General features: G+C 35.8%; 1 protein-coding gene across 3 annotated transcripts in view; it reads right to left on the bottom strand.

Annotated features, from left to right (window-relative positions):
- Positions 1–22,029, bottom strand: part of ERLEC1 (endoplasmic reticulum lectin 1) — a 39,625-nt gene that overhangs the window by 13,514 nt on the left and 4,082 nt on the right. For 2 of the 3 annotated variants that reach the window (XR_011076600.1, XM_068564642.1), the window contains exons 2-10: positions 20,262–20,366; positions 18,562–18,642; positions 17,909–17,986; positions 17,705–17,768; positions 16,668–16,702; positions 14,433–14,656; positions 14,211–14,340; positions 3,283–3,444; positions 2,598–2,657 (exon numbers count right to left, since the gene is read on the bottom strand). Coding sequence is in view for 2 of the 3 variants with exons in the window: in XM_068564642.1 (XP_068420743.1) it covers positions 2,598–2,657; positions 3,283–3,444; positions 14,211–14,340; positions 14,433–14,656; positions 16,668–16,702; positions 17,705–17,768; positions 17,909–17,986; positions 18,562–18,642; positions 20,262–20,366 (939 nt within the window). In the remaining variant the exon portion in view is untranslated. The remainder of the gene's footprint in view (positions 1–2,597; positions 2,658–3,282; positions 3,445–14,210; positions 14,341–14,432; positions 14,657–16,667; positions 16,703–17,704; positions 17,769–17,908; positions 17,987–18,561; positions 18,643–20,261; positions 20,367–22,029) is intronic. The other variant, XM_068564643.1, reaches the window with a different exon arrangement.

The raw sequence follows: 22,029 nt of genomic DNA, 5'->3' as shown, positions 1-22,029 counted from the left end.
TTATGGCTGTGTTGGGTCTTAGCTCCCGTGCAAGGGCTTTCTCCAGCCGCGGCAAGCGGGGGCCACTCTTCATCGTGGTGCGCGGGCCTCTCACCATTGCGGCCTCTCTTGTTGTGGAGCACAGGCTGCAGACGTGCAGGCTCAGCAATTGTGGCTCACGGGTCCAGTTGCTCCGCGGCATGTGGGATCCTCCCAGACCAGGGCTCGAACCCGTGTCCCCTGCATTGGCAGGCAGATTCTCAACCGCTGCGCCACCAGGGAAGCCCTATCTCTGGGCTTTCTATCCTGTTCCACTGATATATTTCTGTTTTTGTGCCAGTACCATATTGTCTTGATTACTGTAGTTTTGTAGTATAGTCTGAAGTCAGGGAGCCTGATTCCTCCAGCTGTTTTTCTTTCTCAAGACTGCTTTGTCTATTCGGGGTCTTTTGTGTTTCCATACAAATTGTGAAATTTTTTGTTCTAGTTCTGTGAAAAATGCCATTGGTAATTTGATAGGGATTGCATTGAATCTGTAGATTGCTTTTGGTAGTATAGTCATTTCCACAATGTTGATCTTCCAATCCAAGAACATGGTATATCTCTCCATCTGTTTGTATCATCTTTAATTTCTTTCATCAGTGTCTTATGGTTTTCTGCATACAGGTCTTTTGTCTCCTTAGGTAGATTTATCCCTAGGTATTTTACTTTTCGTTGCAATGGTAAATGGGAGTGTTTCCTTAATTTCTCTTTCAGATTTTTCATCATTAGTGTATAGGAATGCAAGAGATTTCTGTACATTAACTTTGTATCCTGCTACTTTACCAAATTCATTGATGAGCTCTAGTAGTTTTCTGGTAGCATCTTCAGGACTCTCTATGTATTGTATCATGTCATCTGCAAACAGTGACAGTTTTATTTCTTCTTTTCCAAATTGGATTCCTTTTATTTCGTTTTCATCTTTGACTGCTGTGGCTAAAACTTCCAAAACTATGTTGAATAATAGTGGTGAGAGTGGGCAACCTTGTCCTGTTCCTGATCTTAGTGGAAATGGTTTCAATTTTTCACCATTGAGAACGATGTTGGCTGTGGGTTTGTCATATATGGCCTTTATTATGTTGAGGTAAGTTCCCTCTGTGCCTACTTTCTGAAGGGTTTTTATCATAAATGGGTGTTGAATTTTGTCGTAAGCTTTTTCTGCATCTATTGAGATGATCATATGGTTTTTCTCCTTCAGTTTATTTTTATTTTTGGCTCTGTTGTGTCTTTGTTGCTGCACACGGGGTTTCTTTAGTTGTGGCTAGTGGTGGCTACTCTTTGTTGTGGTGCCCGGGCTTCTCATTGTGGTGGCTTCTCTTGTTGTGGAGCACAGGCTCTAGGCACGTGGGCTTCAGTAGTTGTGGCATGCCAGCTCAGTAGTTGTGGCTCGTAGGCTCTAGAGCTCAGGCTCATTAGTTGTGGTGCACAGGCTTAGTTGCTCTGCGGCATGTAGGATCTTCCCGGACCAGGGCTCGAACCAGAGTCCCCTGCACTGGCAGGCAGATTATTAACCACTGCGCCACCAGGGAAGCCCCAGCTGTTACTTTTGAAAAATGGGGCAACAGTGGAGGAAAATTTTATTTTCATTCTATATTTCTGGCATATATTCCTTTAATTAAAAAAAAAAAAGCCACTGGGTATTATCTGGGCTGCACTTAGATGACACTTTATCTGTTTTCGTATTAATAAAAAAATTAAGTAAAACATTAAAGCAGCATGAATAAATGGAAAGCATAGTGAAATGGAACATCTCAGGCTTAAGTGAAGAATAAAATGTTCTAGTTTACAGACACCTCATAAATTTGGAGTGATTTAAATGTGGAAAGTGAGTTGATCTTTCCCATTATGATCCATCTTGAAATTTAAGATCAGCTCAAAACATCTCAAGAGGGCAAATACAGTATTTTCTAATTACCAGTTGTTATTTATTTGGGGGAATAAAAAGCCTTTTAAAACAGATCAGTATTTATTAATGTTTGTTTTCTATGTCTAGTAGTTTACCTTACTAAACAAACTACAACAATGACAAATAAAACTACTGGGGCTTGAATTTCAGAATTTAAGCAGCTTTGGCTCAAGTGTGGGAGAATACTGATTTATGAAATTATAAATAAAAGGAAGAATAAAGAGCCAGGTCATTTAATCTTAAAACTTATTTTAAGCTTAGATGATATGGTACCTTCTTTTAGTTGAGAAACCTGCTGTATTTATCCTATTTTACTAACTCTAGTGATATACTATGTTACCATTCACTTAATTTAACGATGAGTTATAACAATGACTAATTCCTTGGTCAAAGCTAAAGAGGTTAGTCACTGTAGCTTATTATTCCTCCAGGCTCACAGTAATAAAAGAATCTGAGTAGTTAATACATAACGTTACTTTAAGATGATTGACTTACTCTTAACTGACACCAAGTTTTCCATTTTCCAGAATTTAGAGACACTTTGATGAATATTTCCATATTAAAATCATCTTATAATTAAAAGTAACACCAACCCCACCCCTTTTTTTTCCACAAAAGATTTTTGAAACTTTAATCCACCTAGTGGTAGAGTGATATAAACGCTGTTCTATACCTCATGGTATTGATGTACATGTTTGCCATAGCAGAATTCATATTTCCACCAACCAACACCCTACAGGAAAGGAAACAGATCAAGTTACAATACATTGAAAGGCATATTGGGGGTCTCAATATTGCCGCATGATAGTGATGGACATATATATAATTTAAAAAAACTGTACTAGCAATAATATGGTTGAAAATCAAAATTAAAAATTACTGATAAACTTTAAAAAATAGACATTATTAGAGAATAATTGCTGTACTGCCCTGGTAAAATAAAGTAAAATGAAAATTCCACTTATAAGTGTATTTCCCACTGAAGTTCTTAGGGGCAAAATTTTACCTTTGTAGATATTAGCTCAAGTTTTAAATGTGATTGCTACATAACCAAGATGTAGGCTACACAATCATTGATGCCCATTCCAGCAATTAGCCAGAATCACATATGAAGTACTTAAATATATATATTTTTGTCAAGTAAACGTCAAGTTTTAGCCTGTGAGTAAAGAGAATATAATGGCTATGCACTGGATTATAATGAGATGTGGAGAGAAAGTGTCCATTGGGGAGCTTCCAGAATCCTGCCATTTCTCTATAGACAAAAAATCTTTTTCAGTGCTACTAATGCCCCTTGATAAATAACACAAAAGTGAAAGCTGTAAGATAAATATTTAAACTGATGGTTCACTTCTCACCCCGTGAAAGCAGTAGGAACCACTAAGGAATTCTTTTATGAGTTGGTCATCTGTCAATTTGGATATGTGGGTTGTTCCAACTGTGAGCATTGGCTGAGAACCAACAGCAATGGGTTTGTGGATTGCTGGAAATCTCTCTTCCTTAGTTGATTGCATATCTTCCTAAAATTAAATAAACATATGTTTAAGGGCTTCTTTGCCACACAAATTTTTTCAGTATGACTTAAATTATTATTTTTAAAGTTCAGAAAATTTGGAAAAAAAAGTCCACTCATTTTTTTTTAAATTAATTAATTTATTTTTGGCTGCATCAGGTCTTCGTTGCTGCATGCGGGCTTTCGCTAGCTGTGGCAAGCGGGGGCTACTCTTCGTTGCAGCGTGCCGGCTTCTCACTATGGTGGCTTCTCTTGTTGTGGAGCACGGGCTCTAGGCGTGCGGCCTTAAGTTGTGGCACGTGGGCTTAGTTGCTCCACAGCATGTGGGATCTTCCCGGACCAGGGCTCGAACCCGTGTCCCCTGCATTGGCAGGTGGATTCTTAACCACTGCACCACCAGGGAAGTCCCTGTCCACTCATTTTTAATGTGTTTTAAGAAAATGAATTTTGCAACACTTAATAGCATAGAGAAAGCTCTAGGCAAATGTTAGTTCCATCTACCAGTTAGGGGCATGGTGACCTTTCTTAACATAGAGGGATAATTTCCATTTCACATATTTTGTCTCATTATTCTTATTAAATACTTTGCTACATGTTAGATTTTGTGTTTCCACATTTAGTTTTGGAAATGTGATTACTATGGGTAAAGAAAGGATAACAAGCAGGCTAATGAAGAGCTGAGTGGGACAAATATGAATATTAGTTATAATTATTCAAATGTAGCAGGACCTCGTTGTTGCCCTGGAGGAAACTGCAGTCTAATAAAGGAAAGGTACAGGGAATAGCAGATTCACAGAGGTAGGGGTGATTCAAATAGACTTTGACAAATAACTGAAACACGAAGACTTCACAAAGAGAAAACCCTTGATTAATTCATGAAACATTAATAATTTGTGACTTACGTGAATGCCTGTGTATGTGTTTTGTGTGTGTGCATATGCATGTGAACCTGAAGAGGTAAGAGCAAAGATGTGTGGTATGGTATGATATTTAAAACCAGAGAGAAGCAGGCACTATAGATAGAAAACTATGTAATGCTAAGAAGTTTGGACATTATCTTTTAGGTTTTAGGCAAAGATATGGTATGATCAGATTTTTAAGTAATTACTTTAGCATAGGCAGGGAAGAAGGAATGGTAAGAACAAATCTGGAGGTGGAGAGTCAAGTTAGGAGCTGCAATAACCCAGGCCACAGACGAAGTGGATCTAACATAAGGGAGTGACAAGTCGGGTGGAGAGAAGAGGACAGTTATGAAAGAGGTTAATGAGTTAGAATCTGGTAGTTAAGTGGGTACTCACAGTAAGCAGAGAAGAAATGAATCCAGACCAGAATTGAAGAAGTGAGTGTACCAACTAACTGAATAAAATAATTAAAAAAAATTAAATAGTAAAATGTATAGACTCCTTTTTCACCCGCTGTAGTTGCCATTGACAAACTGTGGTTCTTTTCTTCTTTTTCAGCTTGTAGGATTCACTGGATGGTTACTCTGGAAACCAATGACCTTATCCTCTCTCTCCTCCAATATTAAGAACAAAGATTGCCAAGATGGCTTCTTGTTTTTTGAAAGAACCTTGAATTTTACATATAACTCTTTCTACATTCAGAGACTACTACTATGCTTCTGGCAGTATTATAAGTATGGAGTATTAAAAATGAAGCACCGACCCTATTCTTCTGTCTCTGTTTTTTTCTTTTTTCTTTTGCTCTACCCAAGAATCTTACATCAAATTTATGGGGTCTTCAACAATTACAACAGCAACAGTCCTGAGATCAATTTTAAATAACTTTGTGAATCAGCTATAAATTTTCTAGTGGAAGACGTACTTTGTAATGCAGTACTTGACCATGTAAGACATTGGGACACTGATACCCATAAAAGTGATCATCTGAAGCAAAAAAAAAAAAAAAAGCAGCAGACATAGGTACTATTCATAAGGAGCTAAGGTTTAATAGACTAAAGTAATTACTTAGAATACATGAGACCTATAGTAAGGTTAGTGAACAAAAGAATAATAATGCATAGTGAAACCTGCAGCTGAGAAAAGGGGAAGAGGTAGGAAGAAAAGAAGCATGACAAATTATTATTCCTTCTTGTGGACAGAACATCTACTTTCATTTTTAAGGAAAACTACTCCAATAAAAGCAAGATGATAGTAGTTTTTGTAGCAGGGTTTGGAAATTCATAAAATAGATTCTTAATAAATCCAGTAATTTCCAAATTAATTTAACATAATAACACAGGCAGAACATCAAACCAAATTCTGATAGCCAGATATGTATTTTGTTTAAAAAAGAAAAAAATTCTTTATGGTAAAGCTTGATTCACACTTAAAAGGCAACCCACATGCCAGATATCTATATTTTTAAAGAAAAGTTATGTGTAACAAACTAAGTTTCTAAAAAAATTATTCTGAAGTAAAGATGATCAGCTTTAAGTAATTACTCATCCTACAGTATTAGCTAAGATTTTCATGTACTGTAAAGATGCTAAGTGTTTAGAAAGCATTATCATCGGTAGCTTTTTTTTAATAAATTTATTTACTTATTTATTTGGCTGCATTGGGTCTTTGTTGCTGCGCATGGGCTTTCTCTAGTTGTGTTGAATGGGGGCTACTATTCATTGCGGTGTGTGGGCTTCTCATTGCGGTGGCTTCTCTTGTTGTGGAGCATGGGCTCTAGGTGTGCAAGCTTCAGTAGTTGTGGCACAAGGGCTCAGTAGTTGTGGCACAAGGGCTTAGTTGCTCTGTGGCATGTGGGATCTTCCAGGACCAGGGCTCAAACCAATGTCCCCCACATTGGCAGACGGATCTTAACCACTGCACCACCAGGGAATCCCATCATCTGTAGCTCTTTCTGTTTTTTCTTTTCTTTTTTTAAAAAATTTTTTTTTATACAGCAGGTTGTTATTAGTCATCAATTTTATACACATCAGTGTATACATGTCAATACCAATCGCCCAATTCATCACACCACCACCCCCAAACCCCCCCGCCGCTTTCCCCCCTTGGTGTCCATATGTTTGTTCTCTACATCTGTGTCTCTATTTCTGCCCTGCAAACCAGTTCATCTGCACCATTTTTCTAGGTTCCACATATATGCATTAATATACGATATTTATTTTTCTCTTTCTTACTTACTTCACTCTGTATGACAGTCTCTAGATCCATCCACGTCTCAACAAATGATCCAATTTCATTCCTTTTTATGGCTGAGTAATATTCCATTGTATATATGTACCACATCTTCTTTATCCATTCGTCTGTCGATGGGCATTTAGGTCGCTTCAATGACCTGGCTATTGAAAATAGTACTGCAATGAACATTGGGGTGCATGTGTTTTTTTGAATTATAGTTTTCTCTGGGTATATGCCCAGTAGTGGGATTGCTGGATCATATGGTAATTTTATTTTTAGTTTTTTAAGGAACTTCCATACTGTTCTCCATAGTGGCTGTATCAATTTACATTCCCACCAACAGTGCAAGAGGGTTCCCTTTTCTCCACACCCTCTCCAGCATTTGTTGCTTGTAGATTTTCTGACAATGCCCATTCTAACTGGTATGAGGTGATACCTCATTGTAGTTTTGATTTGCATTTCTCTAATAATTAGTGATGTCGAGCAGCTTTTCATGTGCTTCTTGGCCATCTGTATGTCTTCTTTGGAGAAATGTCTATTTAGGTCTTCTGCCCATTTTTGGATTGCGTTGTTTGTTTTTTTAGTATCGAGCTACAGGAGCTGTTTATATATTTTGGAGATTAATCCTTTGTCCATTGATTCGTTTGCAAATATTTTCTCCCATTCTGAGGGTTCTCTTTTCGTCTTGTTTATGGTTTCCTTTGCTGAGCAAAAGCTTTGAAGTTTCATTAGGTCCCATCTGTTTATTTTTGTTTTTATTTCCATTACTCTAGGAGGTGGATCAAAAAAGATCTTGCTGTGATTTAGGTCAGAGTGTTCTGCCTATGTTTTCCTCTAAGAGTTTTATAGTGTCTGCTCTTACATTTAGGTCTCGAATCCATTTTGAGTTTATTTTTGTGTATGGTGTTAGGAAGTGTTCTAATTTCATTCCTTTACATGTAGCTGTCCAGTTTTCCCAGCACCACTTATTGAAGAGACTGTCTTTTCTCCACTGTATATCTTTGCCTCCTTTGTCATAGTCATAGATTAGTTGACTATACGTGCGTGGGTTTATCTCTGGGCTTTCTATCCTGTTCCATTGATCTTTGCTTCTGTTTTTGTGCCAGTACAATATTGTCTTGATTACTGTAGCTTTGTAGTATAGTCTGAAGTCAGGGAGCCTGATTCCTCCAGCTCCGTTTTTTTCCCTCAAGACTGCTTTGGCTATCGGGGTCTTTTGTGTCTCCATACAAATCTGAAGATTTTTTGTTCTAGTTCTGTGAGAAATGCCATTGGTATTTTGATGGGGATTGCATTGAACCTGTAGATTGCTTTGGGTAGTATAGTCATTTTCACAGTATTGATTCTTCCAATCCAAGAACATGGTATATCTCTCCATCTGTTGGTATCATCTTTAATATCTTTCATCAGTGTCTTATAGTTTTCTGCATACAGGTCTTTTGTCTCCCTAGGTAAGTTTATTCCTAGGAATTTTACTCTTTTTGTTGCAATGGTAAATGGGAGTGTTTCCTTAATTTCTCTTTCAGATTTTTCATCATTAGGGTATAGGAATGCAATAAATTTCTGTGCATTAATTTTGTAACCTGCAACTTTACCAAATTCACTGATTAGCTCTAGTAGTTTTCTGGTAGCATCTTTAGGATTCTCTATGTATAGTATCATGTCATCTGCAAACAGTGACAGTTTTACTTCTTCTTTTCCAATTTGTATTCCTTTTATTTCTTTTGCTTCTCTGGTTGCTGTGGCTAGGACTTCCAAAACTATGTTGAATAACAGTCCTGAGAGTGGACATCCTTGTCTTGTTCCTGATCTTAGAGGAAATGCTTTCAGTTTTTCACCATTGAGAATGATGTTTGCTGTGGGTTTGTCATATATGGCCTTTATTATGTGGACATCCTTGTCTTGTTCCTGATCTTAGAGGAAATGCTTTCAGTTTTTCACCATTGAGAATGATGTTTGCTGTGGGTTTGTCATATATGGCCTTTATTATGTTGAGTAGGTTCCCTCTATGCCCACTTGCTGGAGAGTTTTTATCATAAAGCGGTGTTGAATTTTGTCAAAAGCTTTTTCTGCATCTATTGAGATGATCATATGGTTTTTCTTCTTCAATTTGTTAATATGGTGTATCACATTGATTGATTTGCGTATATTGAAGAATCCTTGCATCCCTGGGATAAATCCCACTTGATCATGGTGTATGATCCTTTTAATGTGTTGTTGGATTCTGTTTGCTAGTATTTTGTTGAGGATATTTGCATCTATAGTCATCAGTGATATTGGTTTCTAATTTTCTTTTTTTGTAGTATCTTTGTCTGGTTTTGGTATCAGGATGATGGTGGCCTCATAGAATGAGTTTTGGAGTGTTCCTTCCTCCTCAATTTTTTGGAAGAGTTTGAGAAGGATGGGTGTTAGCTCTTCTCTAAATGTTTGATAGAATTCACCTGTGAAGCCATCTGATCCTGGACTTTTGTTTGTTGGAAGATTTTTAATCAGTTTCAATTTCATTACTTGTGATTGGTGTGTTCATATTTTCTGTTTCTTCCTGGTTCAGTCTTGGAAGGTTATACCTTTCTAAGAATTTGTCCATTTCTTCCAGGTTGTCCACTTTATTGGCATAGAGTTGCTTGTAGTAGTCTCTTAGGATGCTTTGTATTTCTGCGGTGTCTGTTGTAACTTCTTTTTCATTTCTAATTTTATTGATTTGAGTCCTCTCCCTCTTTTTCTTGATGAGTTTATCAATTTTGTTTATCTTCTCAAAGAACCAGCTTTTAGTTTTATTGATCTTTGCTATTGTTTTCTTTGTTTCTATTTCATTTATTTCTGCTCTGATCTTTATGATTTCTTTCCTTCTGCTTACTTTGGGTTTTGTTTGTTCTTCTTTCTCTAGTTCCTTTAGGTGTAACCTTAGATTGTTTGAGATTTTTCTTGTTTCCTGCGGTAGGCTTGTATAGCTATAAACTTCCCTCTTAGAACTGCTTTTGCTGCATCCCATAGGTTTTGGATTGTCATATTTTCATTGTCATTTTTCCCTAGGTATTTTTTGATTTCCTCTTTGATTTCTTCAGTGATCTCTTGGTTATTTAGTAACGTATTGCTTAGCCTCCATGTGTTTGTGTTTTTTACGTTTTTTCCCCCTGTAATTCATTTCTAATCTCATAGCATTGTGGTCAGAAAAGATGCTTGATATGATTTCAATTTTCTTAAATTTACTGAGGCTTGATTTGTGACCCAAGATGTGATCTATCCTGGAGAATGTTCCGTGCGCACTTGAGAAGAACGTGTAATCTGCTGTTTTTGGATGGAATGTCCTATAAATATCAATTAAATCTATCTGGTCTATTGTGTCATTTAAAGCTTCTGTTTCCTTATTTATTTTCACTTTGGATGATCTGTCCATTGGTGTAAGTGAGGTGTTAAAGTCCCCCACTATTATTGTGTTACTGTCGATTTCCTCTTTTATAGCTGTTAGCAGATGCCCTATGTATTGAGGTGCTCCTATGTTGGGTGCATATATAATTGTTATATCTTCTTCTTGGATTGATCCCTTGATCATTATGTAGTGTCCTTCCTTGTCTCTTGTAACATTCTTTATTTTAAAGTCTATTTTATCTGATATGAGTATTGCTACTCCAGTTTTCTTTTGATTTCCATTTGCATGGAATATCTTTTTCCATCCCCTCACTTTCACTTTGTATGTGTCCTTAGGTCTGAAGTGGGTCTCTTGTAGACAGCATATATATGGGTCTTGTTTTTGTATCCATTCAGCAAGCCTGTGTCTTTTGCTTGGAGCATTTAATCCATTCACGTTTAAGGTAATTATCGATATGTATGTTCCTATGACCATTTTCTCAATTGTTTTGGGTTTGTGTTTGTAGGTCCTTTTCTTCTCTTGTGTTTCCCACTTAGAGAAGTTTCTTTAGCATTTGTTGTAGAGCTGGTTTGGTGGTGCTGAATTCTCTTAGCTTTTGCTTATCTGTAAAGCTTTTGATTCCTCCATTGAATCTGAATGAGATCCTTGCCGGGTAGAGTAATCTTGGTTGTAGGTTCTTCCCTTTCATCACTTTAAGTATATCATGCCACTCCCTTTTGGCTTGTAGAGTTTCTGCAGAGAAATCAGCTGTTAACCTTATGTGAGTTCCCTTGTATATTATTTGTCGTTTTTCCCTTGCTGCTTTCAATAATTTTTCTTTGTCTTTAATTTTTGCCAATTTGATTACTATGTGTCTCGGTGTATTTCTCCTTGGGTTTATCCTGTATGGGACTCTCCGCACTTCCTTGACTTGGGTGGCTATTTCCTTTCCCATGTTAAGGAAGATTTTAACTATAATCTCTTCAAATATTGTTTCTGGTCCTTTCTCTCTCTGTTCTCCTTCTGGGACCCCTATAATGCGAATGTTGTTTCATTTAATGTTGTCCCAGAGGTGTCTTAGGCTGTCTTCATTTATTTTCATTCTTTTTTCTTTAGTCTGTTCTGCAGCAGTGAATTCCACCATTCTGTCTTCCAGGTCACTTATCCGTTCTTCTGCTTCAGTTATTCTGCTATTGATTCCTTCTAGTGTAGTTTTCATTTCAGTTATTGTATTGTTCATCTCTGTTTGTTTGTTCTTTAATTCTTCTAGGTCTTTGTTAAACATTTCTTGCATCTTCTCGATCTTTGCCTGCATTCTTTTTCCGAGGTCCTGGATCATCTTCGCTATCATTATTCTGAATTCTTTTTCTGGAAGGTTGCCTATCTCCACTTCATTTAGTTGTTTTTCTGGGGTTTTATCTTGTTCCTTCATCTGGTACATAGCCCTCTGCCTTTTCATCTTGTCTATCTTTCTGTGAATGTGGTTTTTGTTCCACAGGCTGCAGGATTGTAGTTCTTCTTGCTTCTGCTGTCTGCCCTCTGCTGGATGTGGCTATCTAAGAGGCTTGTGCAAGTTTCCTGATGGGAGGGACTGGTGGTGGGTAGCACTGCATCTGTAGCTTTTTAAAAATAATTTTTCTCGACTTGCAGATTAAACACATTAATCAAAGAAAAATAAACTGGTACTTCTTCCTAGAAGAGTAGTTAAAGTTGGACTTGTGAATCATTTTGATCAAGCTGACTTTAAGTACCTGTCAGTACTTAAACTACTATCAAGAAGAAGATGAGAACAGAATTCCATCTCTAATCTTTCAATACATTACTTCAAATAAAATGCAGATTAAGTTTAAGACAAATTTTTCCTCCTCTCAAAATGGCAGGGTTCACAACATCCACAAAGAGTCTGGCAATTCTTTCGCAATAAGTATCCAAGAGGAAGGGGAGAAAAAGGCCTTGCAGTTAAATGTTAATTAACCCAGTGTAAAGTACTAACAGCATACCAGGTATCATGCAAGGAGCTGGAAACCCCAAGTAATGAAAGCATAGTTTATTTTCCCTCCGTTTAAATGAGGAACCATAGGAAAAACAACAAATTTTAGCCATAAAAGTGCTATAATGGAGGACTGAATAAAATACAAGACCACAGAAGAGGAAACACTGATCTCTTCCGCGGGTAATCAGTTAGAAGTCATGGCTCATTTGCAAAGGAAGTGACACTGGAAGCACACCTTCAAGCATACACGTGTTGACCTTCTATTAGTTCATCATATGTAGGGAGGGAGGGGAGAAGACAACAGAGGAAGAGGCAAAAGAGTATATTCAAAGGCAAGGAGGTTGGAAAGAATGTGGTACTTTTCGGAAACTCTTAAGTTGTTCAAAATAGCTGGGATCAAGGGAATGGTGATGAGAGATGAAGCTGAAGCCAATCACAAATGGTCTTTTTTTTTTTTTTTTTAATCTTTTGGCCATGCCGCATGGCATGTGAGACCTTAGTTCCCTGACCAGGGATTGAACCTGTGCCCCCTGCATTGGCAGCATGGAATCTTGACCACTGGACCGCCAGGGAAGTCCCCACAAATGGTCTTGACTTTCCTTTGATAAAATAATTGTATGAGCAATGATTTTATCCTGAGGTATAGATCATGTTAACTACCAAAAGATTAAATAAATAATCAAATGTTCATTTCAGGAAGAACATTTTATCAGCTGTGTTGGAAGAATTAGAAAGAAGATGCATGAGGACCTTAGTTTCTGGTCTTAGGAAATGATGGGGTCCTGAACTAATGCCAGGACAGAGTTGAAAAGCAGTCAGAGGATAACACTGACAGCACTGAGTAAACGATTAGAGTTAGAGATGAATTAAGAGATGGGTAAGAGAAATGACTCAGGTTTCTGACTTGGACAACTGGGTACAGCACACTGCTTTAAAAGCAATGGGGAAGAAAACAAAAGGGTCAGTGTGAAAGAGAAAAAAATGGTTAAGTTAGAGATTACTGAAAATGTATATACATCCAATAGGCAGATGAAAAGGGAAGATAGCATATCAAAAGGGAGAAGCAGCAGAGAGAGGGTTAAGAGGACAGGTTCTAGAATCAGACTACTTTGATTCTAATCTCTAACCCATCACTTGTCACTTCCCCTCTCTGAACCTCAGTTCCCTAACCTGTTAAGGTGGATAATAGTAAATCTTATATGCTATTGTAAGGATTAGATAATAGTTGTAAAGACTCAATACATGTTAATTATTTGATTGTGATTTGAGTTCAGGAGAAAGATCAGTGTTGCAGATGTGTATTTATAACTCATGGGCATAGAAATGGAAGTTGAAAGAATGGCCGTGGATGAGCTTACTTAAGGAGACTACACACAATAAGGCGAGAAAGCAGCTACGGACAGAACCCAGGGGAACTTCAACATTTTAAGGAGCAGGAATTAGAGAAAGTACTAGTACACAGGAGAGCAGAACCAGAGAGAACCAGAGATAATGACCTGTAGTAAAGAAAGGAGAAAAAGTTCAAGCTTCCAATTCTCAGCTAAGCTCAAGTTATGCATATGTTCAGCAAATTTAGAACCAAAAGATTGCTGTTGACCTTAATAAGAACAGTTTAAGAAGAATGATAGAAATATGGTTTGATAATAAATAGCAATGAGCTGAAGAACAAATAAAGCGTTAGGAGATGGGCTGCAGTCTATTTTTTCAAGAGGCTTAGCTGCGAAGTCCAGTTAACTAGCTAAAAATTAAACTTAACTGAAATGAACAGGATGGCAAACTTTAAAATCTTATGGAATTATAGGGGACTTTCCTGGTGGTCCAGTGGTTAAGAATCTGCCTTCCAATGCAGGGGACATGGGTTCAATCCCTGGTTGGGGAACTAAGATCCCACGGGATAACAAAGCCTGCATGCCAAAATACTGAGCCCATGCACTGTAAATACTGAGCCGTGCGCTCTGGAGCCCATGTGCCACACAACTAGAGAGAAGCCCATGCTCTGCAACGAAAGATCCCGCAAGCCGCAATGAAGATACTGCGTGCTGCAACTAAGACCCGATGCAGCCAAGTTAATAAAAAAGAAAATTATGGAATAATGAGTGTAAGAGAATGCTAAAATAGTTTCTGAGAAGTATTAAAATAAGAAAAAGAATTAAAATCAAAAGAATTGGAATTGACAATTTTGAGTCAGGAAAATAAATGACTACTACTATACTACAGAAATCATTAAAATACTGATATATGCTCTGAAATCTGGAAAAGGAAGCACTGAAAGAAATACTGTTAGATAATTCTCATACCTCTTTATTTCTCCTAAAAGGCACCCTCAGTATTTCTTCCTGCTGTTCCAACTGTCTCAGGGTGAGGGGTTTAAATGGTGATCCTGGTAGTGACTGGCAAAATATGTCATTCACAGGAGATGCTCTGAATCTATTCAGTGAGAACAAAGCATTAAACCTAAGCAAACGACACTTTAAAGCATGTGTGCATTTCATGTTTAAAATATTAAATCCACATCCTACCTATATTTAGGATGACTGCACAAGAGTGGTGTCAAAATGACAACTTCATATTCACAAGTTGTAACTTCAGCTACTGAAAGAATTTCATGCTTAGACTCAGGATGACATATGTACATCACAGTACTTGATCTGGGCCGGTTCTGTTTCAAACTACAAGGTGTACCATTTCCCATTCCCACTGGATAGTAGGGTGTCATCTGACCTTCGATATTTTTAGTGGGAATCTTAAAAAAAGAGTATAAGACAGACTTTTCATTAGAAATAGAGGTGGGGTGAGGATGGAGAAGCACTTATTCTGAAAGGAAGAAAACTACATTTTATTCATAAACTAACATTTATAAAGGTAACATTTCTGTACTTTCTATAAGGTCTCCCTCTACTATTCTTTTGATTCATATTCTTATTTTAGCAAATACATATTTTCAGAGCTAACTTAATACAGAATAAAAGAAAATTTTTATTTGGTGCTAAAATTAAAATGTACACTTATATAAAAAAGGCTATAATAACATAATTAATATGAATTATTTTCAAAAGTTCCAAATAAAGTGACTAAGATAAAATATAGAAACTTACTATACTTGGGCTGGTCAGAGCTTTCTTCACTAAACTCTCAAGTGAATGTCTATGTTAGAATTTAGATTCTAGAGATCTGAAGTTTGATTTGTCAAAAAGTAGGGCTACAGGGTTAACACTATCTTCTAAAACAGGAATCTAAATACTGTGCTGGTTCATTGATCTGCTTACTCTTCTTCCCTGTTATTAACAGACATACTTCTCAGCATATAAACTCCTGTATAAATCCATTCATGGCCAGCAAAAGACAGATGAAGAAATTTTCACGGAATGGGGGAATAAAGGAGATCACCCCAGAAGACAAGGATTATTAAGGAGTTAGCTCCCATACTTTTATCGACATAAACACAAGAATTAAATGGAAGGGCTTTAAAAGATATTATTAATATCATCTCCAAGCAAGCTCTTTGGAGGCAGGGAGCTCATCTTGTATCACTTTGGTACCCAAAACAGGCAATAAATAAATGTTTCCAGGGGAAAATATTTTGAGATTTCTTGTATGCTATTTTCATGCTAGTGTCTCGAATTAGAAAATCCTGGGTTAAAATCCAAGCTTTGCATTCACTAGCCTTATGACTTTGACCAAATTTCAGTTTTTGTCATTCATAAAAGTAGAATAATAATATATACTCAAAGGCTGTAGGGAGAATTAAGCATTACCCTTTGTTACATGCCTGGCACAGCATCTGGCTTATGAATTGGGGCTCAGTAAATGTTAGTTTTCTTCCCTTACCCTTTTCTTCCTCTTCCTTGATCATTTCACACTTTGAATTCCATCTTGCTATCCTCCAGAGCCAAAAATATTTTGAGATAAATATTTTATCTCAAAGGTAGTCTGTAAAATTAAAACCTTTTAAAATAGCAATGCTGTGTGTGTCTATGCATAGCTTACCAATTCCCCCAAAGCCACCCTTTTAAGTTATGGGCATCCCTTTTAAGTAATCTTTAAGGCCTTTTGCCGTTTAACTTTACTTCTAATAAAAGAATCATTATGGTATGAAACCATTTATAGAAATATCCTCTACCAATAAGTTATTTAACTTTATGGAAATTCTTAGGATTCATAAAGCATTCCTTGAACCACAGGGGCATTTAAAAACTGTAACTGGTCACCCTAAGGAATCGTTCTTTTTAAACAATCCTATTTTTCAGTCATCAAATATGCATTCACATTCAGTAAGCATGAAGGGCCTATATTATGTCTGGCACTCTGCTTTGCACTGTGGGGTAAAGAGATAAAAGACAGTCCCTGCTTTTAAGATGCTTGCAGTCTGGTAGCTTGTTATTTACATTTATGATTTATCTGTTTTAGCCATAGGAGATAGGGTCCAAACAACAGAAAAAATGCAAAAGCTCCAACGTTGAACAGAGGGAAAGAACCACTGTGAAGCACAGAAGTGATATAATGCTATTATAGAAACTTTCCCAGACACATCTTTGATAAATTCATTTATTTTTGTATGATCTTAAAGTAAATAAAAGTATTATAGCATAACTTTTCTCATAAAAATCTAACATATTGCAAATTTTCTTTGACTAAATCCTTTGAGGTAGTTGATAGATAGTTAAAGAACGCATGGCTATATTCTGTCAATTAAGTTGTATAAATTCATGTCTAACAATAGATATTAAGACTGAAAATCACCAATTATCACTTGCCTCTTTTGATTTTTCCTTTTCTTCCACTTCTTGTTCTGTGAATTAATACAAAAGTAAGTTAAATAATGACCAGTGACTTATATACAAGATATAAATGACTAAGTTTTCATCAACTTTGTAATCTTAAACTTCTTTCTAAAGAAGACCTGGACTTCCCTGGTGGTGCAGTGGTTAAGAATCCACCTGCCAGTTCAGGGGACATGGGTCTGGTCCCTGGTCCAGGAAGATCCCACATGCCATGGAGCAACTAAGCTCGTGCACCACAACTACTGAGCCTGTGCTCTAGAGCCCGCGAGCCAAAACTACTGAGCCCGCGCGCCTAGAGCCTGTGCTCCGCAACAAGAGGAGCTACCGCAATGAGAAGCTCGTGCCCCGCAATGAAGAGTAGCCCCCGCTCACCGCAACTAGAGAAAAGCCTGCGCACAGCAACAAAGACCCAACACAGCCAATAAATAAATAAATAAAATAAAAAAAAATAAAAATAAGACCCAAAACATACACATACTTTTAGCTAGATTCCTTGAAATGGTTTCTTTTGAAAGAACAGTCATATTTAATCATTACATCTTTATCTAGGAAATACTCTATTTGAGGCATAAGAACTGGCCGTGACAGTTTTCTTCTGAAGTGTTTTTATCTCAGTGAAAGGTTTAATCTTAAATGAGTTGACCAATTTGAATAATATAGATGAATAAAAATATTTCATAATTTGAGGGATACATCTACATGTCTAGTTCCATATATAAAAAGTTGCTTAAACCAAGCAAAAGACTAACACTATATAAATATAACACTGATATGTATGTCTCACCAGATTTAAAAAATTTATTAATAGGTAGAAAAAAAGCATAATGTTTGCTAAAACAGAAAATAATGAAAAGATCTCTTTGAAAAAGTTTTCTATGGGGTTGTTCAGAAGTTTATTTTAGTGTTTTAAAATTCATACAGTCTCCAACAAAATCTTTTAAATACCAATTTGAACATATACTTTAAACCAAATACCAGCATTACTACTAAATCACTCTGTAGAAACAAACCTTTTTCAGATAGAAGGTTCTTAGCCAACATATTCCCAAGGTAGTACTCGTGAATATTTACTTTCTATATTTAAAAATAAAATAAAAATGTAGTAAGTATTTGGCAAATACATTTTTAAAGAATACAGTTTAAAACCATCCATCTCATTATTAAAGTTTTCATTTTATAATGTTCCATATTTCATATTTTGAAGAAAAAAATACCTGACCACTTTCTTTCTCTTCATGGTACTGCCGAATGTGTTTTCCGTGACATACTTCGTAAGTCCAATAAGACTCAATCTAAGACAGATGGATGTATTTATGTACAAAAGCCACATAACTCAACTGAATTCTTTTTTGATATTTTAAGCAACTGAGATTTCTCTGAAGATTTAGAGCAAGCTTTCATTAAATGAAAGTTATTATTATGCCTCAGAAAATATGAAATTACTGAAGCCTATTCATTGTTTTCACTAATTAGATAAATGTGAAAATTCTATGAAGGAAATAGGTCTAAATACACCTGGGGTCTATAATAAACACCTGGCCAAGGGATCATTTTTTACACAGCCTAAAAAAATAACCATGAGCATTTTTTATTAAAAATTGTATATAAGGAAACTTTCTTTTGATCTGAAAAACATTCAAAGCAGTTTGGTGATATTATTTGATAATTGACATTATTGGGTGTTTGCTGCATATACTATACAGGAATTTAAATGAACAAAATACTATTAAGCAACAGTTTAGTTTTACAACTAACTTAAAATGTGATACAACATAATAAAGTAAAAAGAAACAGAGAATTATTTTCAAGGGCCTATTGGCTGCTGGAAATTTATTGTCTAGTTATCAAGTGAACATAAAATACATACTCTGTAGGAACAACTGCTCTGTTTAAATAGTGGCTCCAATAGCTCTCTTGGATTTGGGCCTTTATAATCCTTTTCTTCTTCCTATGAAAGAATTAGAGTTTAATATAATTATTCTGGAACTTCACCCAACTCTGCTGTTTAGGTATTAACTCATTGGTCAAACCACAAATGCTTGGAAATAAAAGGGGGAAAAAAGTCAAAACCTTTAATAAGATCCTATGGCATGCCACTTCTTTCAAAAGAATTGAAGTATATGCAGCAACATGGATGGACCTAGAGATTTTCATACTGAGTGAAGTAAGCCAGACAGAGAAAGACAACTATCATATAATATCGCTTATATGCGGAATCTAAAAAAAAAAAAGGTACACATGAACTTATTTACAAAACAAAATAGTCACACATGTAGAAAATAAATTTATGGCTACCAGGGGGAAAGGGGTGGGGTGAGGGATAAATTGGGGGATTGGGATTGACATATACACATTACTATATATAAAATAGATAACTAATAAGGACCTACTATATAGCATAGGGAACTCTACTCAATACTCTGTAATGACCTATATGGGAAAGGAATCTGAAAAAGAGTAGATATATGTATATGTATAACTGATTCACTTTGCTATACACCTGAAACTAACACAACATTGTAAATCAACTATAATCCAAAAAAAAAAAAAGAATTGAAGTATAAAATATGGAGCCATAGAATAATCTTCCATTCTTTCTTCTCTTAGAAAAAGGTTAAGTATCAGTTTCCTGAACAATTCTTATAAACCTACTTCAGAATTTTTAAATGCTTGTATCCAAACAAATTCTAGCTATGAAAGCCTCAGAACAGTTGAATCTTATAGAATACACTAGAAAGTTTTAATATACTTCTCAGTTTTCCATATATTTTTACATTTCAGACTTGAATGCCATAAATATGTGTGTAATTGCATATGTGTGTATTTGTGTCTTAAGGAGGTTTAAAACAAAATGAGATAGCTGTCTTTCACAGATTTCAAGTCTGAACAAAACCTAAGAAACCTAAACTCACTGTTAATACTTCCATTTTACAGATTGTGAAAATATTATGTAATTAGCTCAATAAATTAATTGAGTGGAGGAACTGAGTTTCAAATTTGTTCAAGGTTCCACAGCTAACTATAGCCTATACCTCAGCCTCCTGGCTCCTAGGCTGGTGTCCTTTCCATTTTACCATGCTGCCTCTCGTGTTTCATCTTGAAAGAAGTCATTGCCTTGAAGGATGGATAAGAGGCAGTTAGGGCATTTTAGGAGCAAGAAACGGGCATGAGCTAAGGTAGTGAGAAAGCACAAGGTACCTATAGATTTACTTATTAGCAATTCTTTATAAAAAATGTCACATACACATTTAAAATTTTATCTTGTTTCAAAACCTTCATTTCTATAAAAGAAAGCATGTGTGGAGTTAGATTTTCATCTAAAACATTAATAATTGGTTGCTAGCTTTTCCAAGTTGAACTGTAAAAATCAAAGAATTCAGGAATAATAAGGATTACTAACAACATTGTAAATCACTATACTTCAATAAAAAAGTGATTACTGTATTTATAGTAAGACAGGATAATTGAGAAACCTGTCACTCAATTTTATTTTAAGGTATGGAGTTACAATGTTTTAAATAAATATCTTTGGTGACAGGGATTATCAATGTATTTATAAAAACTTACCTCATCCCCACTTGTCACAAGGGGAAGAATGCATTTATATTTTTCTTTATGTGTAGTTGTCATGATGACATAATTATCTTCTTTATACAAAACTCCAGTTGTAGGCTAGAAATAGAACAAAAAAATGTACATTACTTTAGCTGATTAAACTGAACTATACTAACTTACAGTCCCAGGTCAAACTAATTCATCATTTCAACAGGATTTTTAAACATACTTGCAAAGGCAGGGAAAAGATTCTACATATTTTTTAATGACAAAATGAAGATGACAAACTTTATCCTGGTGTTACAATGTAACAGAAAATAAGGAACAAAAATAAAGTTTGGAGTAAAAAGAAAAAAGTAGTAATGCAACAGATTGAAGTTATAATACAGATTAAAAAGCATTAAGAGGCGTCAATGTTCATGGATACATCATCACTGAATACTTATTGCTCCTATTAACAATTACCACCTATATATGAGAATTTACAGCACTTTATAAACATACTCTCAATTCTGTTGGATGGGACACCTGAACATAATATAATGTAGTATTTTTCATATTTGGATAACATATGGTCTTTACTGCAACTACTCAACTCTGCACTGTAGGAAGTAAGTGCATAGGCAATATGTAAGTGAATAAGCATGGTTGTATTCTGAGAAAACAAACAAACAAATAGCTTTACAAAAATAAAGTTTGGAGTGGGCCAGCCCAAAGGTATAGTTTGCTGATTCATGGTATATATCAACAAAACTATCCTTAAAGCGTTCTACAGTATAAAACCAAACAAATTCACAAATCAAAATGAACCAATGTAATTCAAATGAACATTTCAATTAATATAACTGATTTTAACTAAAAAGAAATCTCTGCTTTCTGATAGCAAATATGTCACTAACTACTAAGGCAGAAGTTTTCAAAGTCTATGAGAGGTGTTCTCTGACAATTCAATTCTCTCTTAACTTTTCTCTTCTTACAGCATTGTAAACCCACTATACTATTTGGCTATCCCTGGCAAGGAAAGAACCACCTTTATTACATACCTCTGCCCTTTTCTCAGTTTAACAAAAACAATTCCTAACTATAATAAAACCAGTACTACTTGAAACTGATGTTATCTTAAACACAAATACAAATTAGGAGATGTTTTCCCAAGACAATAAAACAAAACACAGCAGTAAATACTAGCTGTATTAGCTATATGACAGTACCAAATTAAGTTCTTTACATTTATTGTCTCATTGATGCTCGAAGCAAGCATTGTACCCATCTCCCTGAAAAGGAAACTGGAGCCCAGGGCTTAAATAATTTGTCCAAGGTAATACAGCCAGTAAGTAGCACAGCCCAGACATGAACCCTAGCAGACTGATTCCATATTCTGTGTGCTCTTAACTGTTTCAACATGCTTGAATTTGAACTAGCTTTTGTTAACATTTTCTTAGATTACTAGATAGACTCCTGGACTATGGCCAACGATCCTTATTTAAAAGATCATCACAAGTGAAGAGAGAAATCAAAGAGCTTTGAAAGTCAGAGTTGTAAAGCCAAATTTGTGATAAAGGGATCCTTAGAAACATTTATTCAGTTGAGCCAACAAACTGCTGTAAGACATAACACTTATAATATCTCTCGGTGTTTTTCGGATATATTCAGAATATATGATATTAAGTTGTGCAATGCATGACTTACATTCATTTAGCTAGCAATGGATAGCCTTTAGTCTTGTCAAATCATTCCTGTACTGTAGGGAAGGTGGACGGTAGCATATGACTTAAATATA

This window comes from Eschrichtius robustus, chromosome 15, assembly GCF_028021215.1.
Source record: "Eschrichtius robustus isolate mEscRob2 chromosome 15, mEscRob2.pri, whole genome shotgun sequence".
NCBI classification, from domain to species: domain Eukaryota; kingdom Metazoa; phylum Chordata; class Mammalia; order Artiodactyla; family Eschrichtiidae; genus Eschrichtius; species Eschrichtius robustus.
Note: the sequence above shows the minus strand (reverse complement) of the source record. Positions and strands in the feature narration are given on the sequence as shown.